General features: G+C 31.3%; 1 protein-coding gene across 4 annotated transcripts in view; it reads right to left on the bottom strand.

Annotated features, from left to right (window-relative positions):
* Positions 1–143: 143 nt before the first annotated feature.
* Positions 144–2235, bottom strand: part of LOC110455636 (tetraspanin-6-like) — a 60390-nt gene continuing 58298 nt past the window's right edge. For all 4 annotated transcript variants that reach the window (XM_021505892.1, XM_021505885.1, XM_021505907.1 and 1 more), the window contains exon 8: positions 144–1854. In XM_021505892.1, coding sequence (XP_021361567.1) covers positions 1792–1854 — 63 coding nt within the window. In that variant the 3' untranslated portion in view covers positions 144–1791. The remainder of the gene's footprint in view (positions 1855–2235) is intronic.

Here is a 2235-nt window from a genome sequence, read left to right on the forward strand (position 1 = left end):
TAATACGTCAGTATGATGAGATTATTGAGATGTTACATTATAGAATACGTCAGTATGATGAGATTATTGAGATGTTACGTTANATTCACATTGTCAGACCGTGTATGTGTGGACGTAAACACAAAAACAAAACCAAACACGACTTTTATCAAAATTTTGATACAATGTCTTTTTTTATTTAATACAACAGAGCTAAAATTAACCAAATAATTCCCGGATTTCGTAAGAAAGTCGAATGTTTCAAGTGTTAGAGAACAATACAGGACAACAACGACTCGTAAACATCAAACTTACATACGTTGTTATATATACACCAATTATAATAATAATTCAGCTGGAATCACTCCAGGTATCACAATTTCAAAAGCATTCAATTCGATTTGTGTTTATGAAAATATGAAACATTTATAGTAAAATCGATTGGCAAAAATGTTGGGTAGGTTTTACAAAGACCCTGTGATGTTTAAAACATGTTTTAGCTCATTTAATATGAAAAAATAAGAAATTCTTCTGTGTAACAAAATTATAACAAATATGTACATGTGATCTATATGACAGGTGAATAGCAGACAATGTATCTATGACTATACTTATTTGAAATAATATACAGGATGATCTTTGTCAATCCTTAACGTTTTATTTTAGGTTGATTTTAATGCATTATATTCGTATGCTTTTGATGATCAAATATATAAATTTTGAATAGAACTCAAAACCCTTTTGACGTTTTACAATATAATGCTGTCACAACGTTTACAACGTAACACATTTGTGTTAACACTTTTTAATTGTGATCAATCGCAATAATTAGTGACAATCTTGAAAGCGAAGCTAATTTAAAACATTATTATCTAATATTTCCAAGCGTAATCACAATACACACCGGTGTTAATGGGGCTGTTTTCCTATCGACAGCCATATGTTTGGATACAATTAAGTACACATGTAATGTTAAATATAAACAATTATACTCTATAACATCAAACACTGCGTGTGCCGACTTTCGCGACATGTCGCTTTTATAGATAACTAATCTGATGTCCACTATTAGTACACATTTAACACAGTTTTCAGTAGCATCCTGGACTACAATGAATGTTTGTAGTTGGTACAGTATTATAATATTACCAAGCATAGGTAAATGCACCCAGCAAAAATGTTTCACATTTAAACTATAATTAATCAAGCTGCATTAATAGTGTATAACGAAAATCAGGACAAAAAATTAACATCAAAACTTATTTTTCTGTTTTCATGTTCAATACTAATCATTACACATTATGATATGATATATGAGAAAAATATGAAGAAAACCTATATAGTAAGGCTGGCATGGCAGCCAATCAAAACCAAGGACACATCGTGGTAACCATAGCATTGAACAAGGCTGTATCCGAGGAAAGGCGCATACTTATAACACAGAGGAATGTAAACAAGCACAAATAGAACGCAGAAGAGAGACTGTATTGATGGTGTGATTATGATAAATGAATTAAATAAAATTGTTCCTTGCTTATGCTGAGAATTCCACAAACCTAGTTATCTTAAACTTCAAAAATGTATCATTAATACGTTGAATATTAAATGCTAAATGTACAATTCAATAAACAAATTGGATCATATTTTGGCTCAACCCTTAACTTTTCTCGTGAAAAATGATTCCGTTTCTACAACACTAGTAAAGTTGCTGAATTATTGATTGTGACGTCAGTCACTTTCTATTAAAACCGCCTGTGACGTCAGTCACCCCTTATGGACACTGTTTAATTGGTCTATAGTTTCTTCTCGTGTTTACACAGCACCTTCACGACTGATGGCAGTACACAAACAGAAACTGAAGATCACACACAGCAACTGGAAAACAACAGGAATGATAATAAAAATATTGTTATTATAATTCTTGATAAATAACTTTAAATGGATACAGCCTCAAAACACTTTCAATATTGTCTTTCTGTCGATATCAGCAAAGATATAGAGTTCAGTCATAGCGATTGGTTGTCTTGTCTTAAAGGAGCCTTGTATATTTAAGATGCTGCAGACAGATTTGTTTTTTACGACACAAAAATGTGCAGATATTGAAAATATCATTGAATTTGAAAATATAAAATTAATTATCAGTGGAAGATATTCATCGAGAAGTAGTTTTGAAAAGAAAATGAGCCAGATTTTAAAAATCCCGACTGATTGTATACAGTCAACATAACTATTCCCTCTTGTTACGATACCACGACT

This window comes from Mizuhopecten yessoensis, unplaced genomic scaffold (genome assembly GCF_002113885.1).
Source record: "Mizuhopecten yessoensis strain PY_sf001 unplaced genomic scaffold, ASM211388v2 scaffold931, whole genome shotgun sequence".
NCBI lineage: Eukaryota > Metazoa > Mollusca > Bivalvia > Pectinida > Pectinidae > Mizuhopecten > Mizuhopecten yessoensis.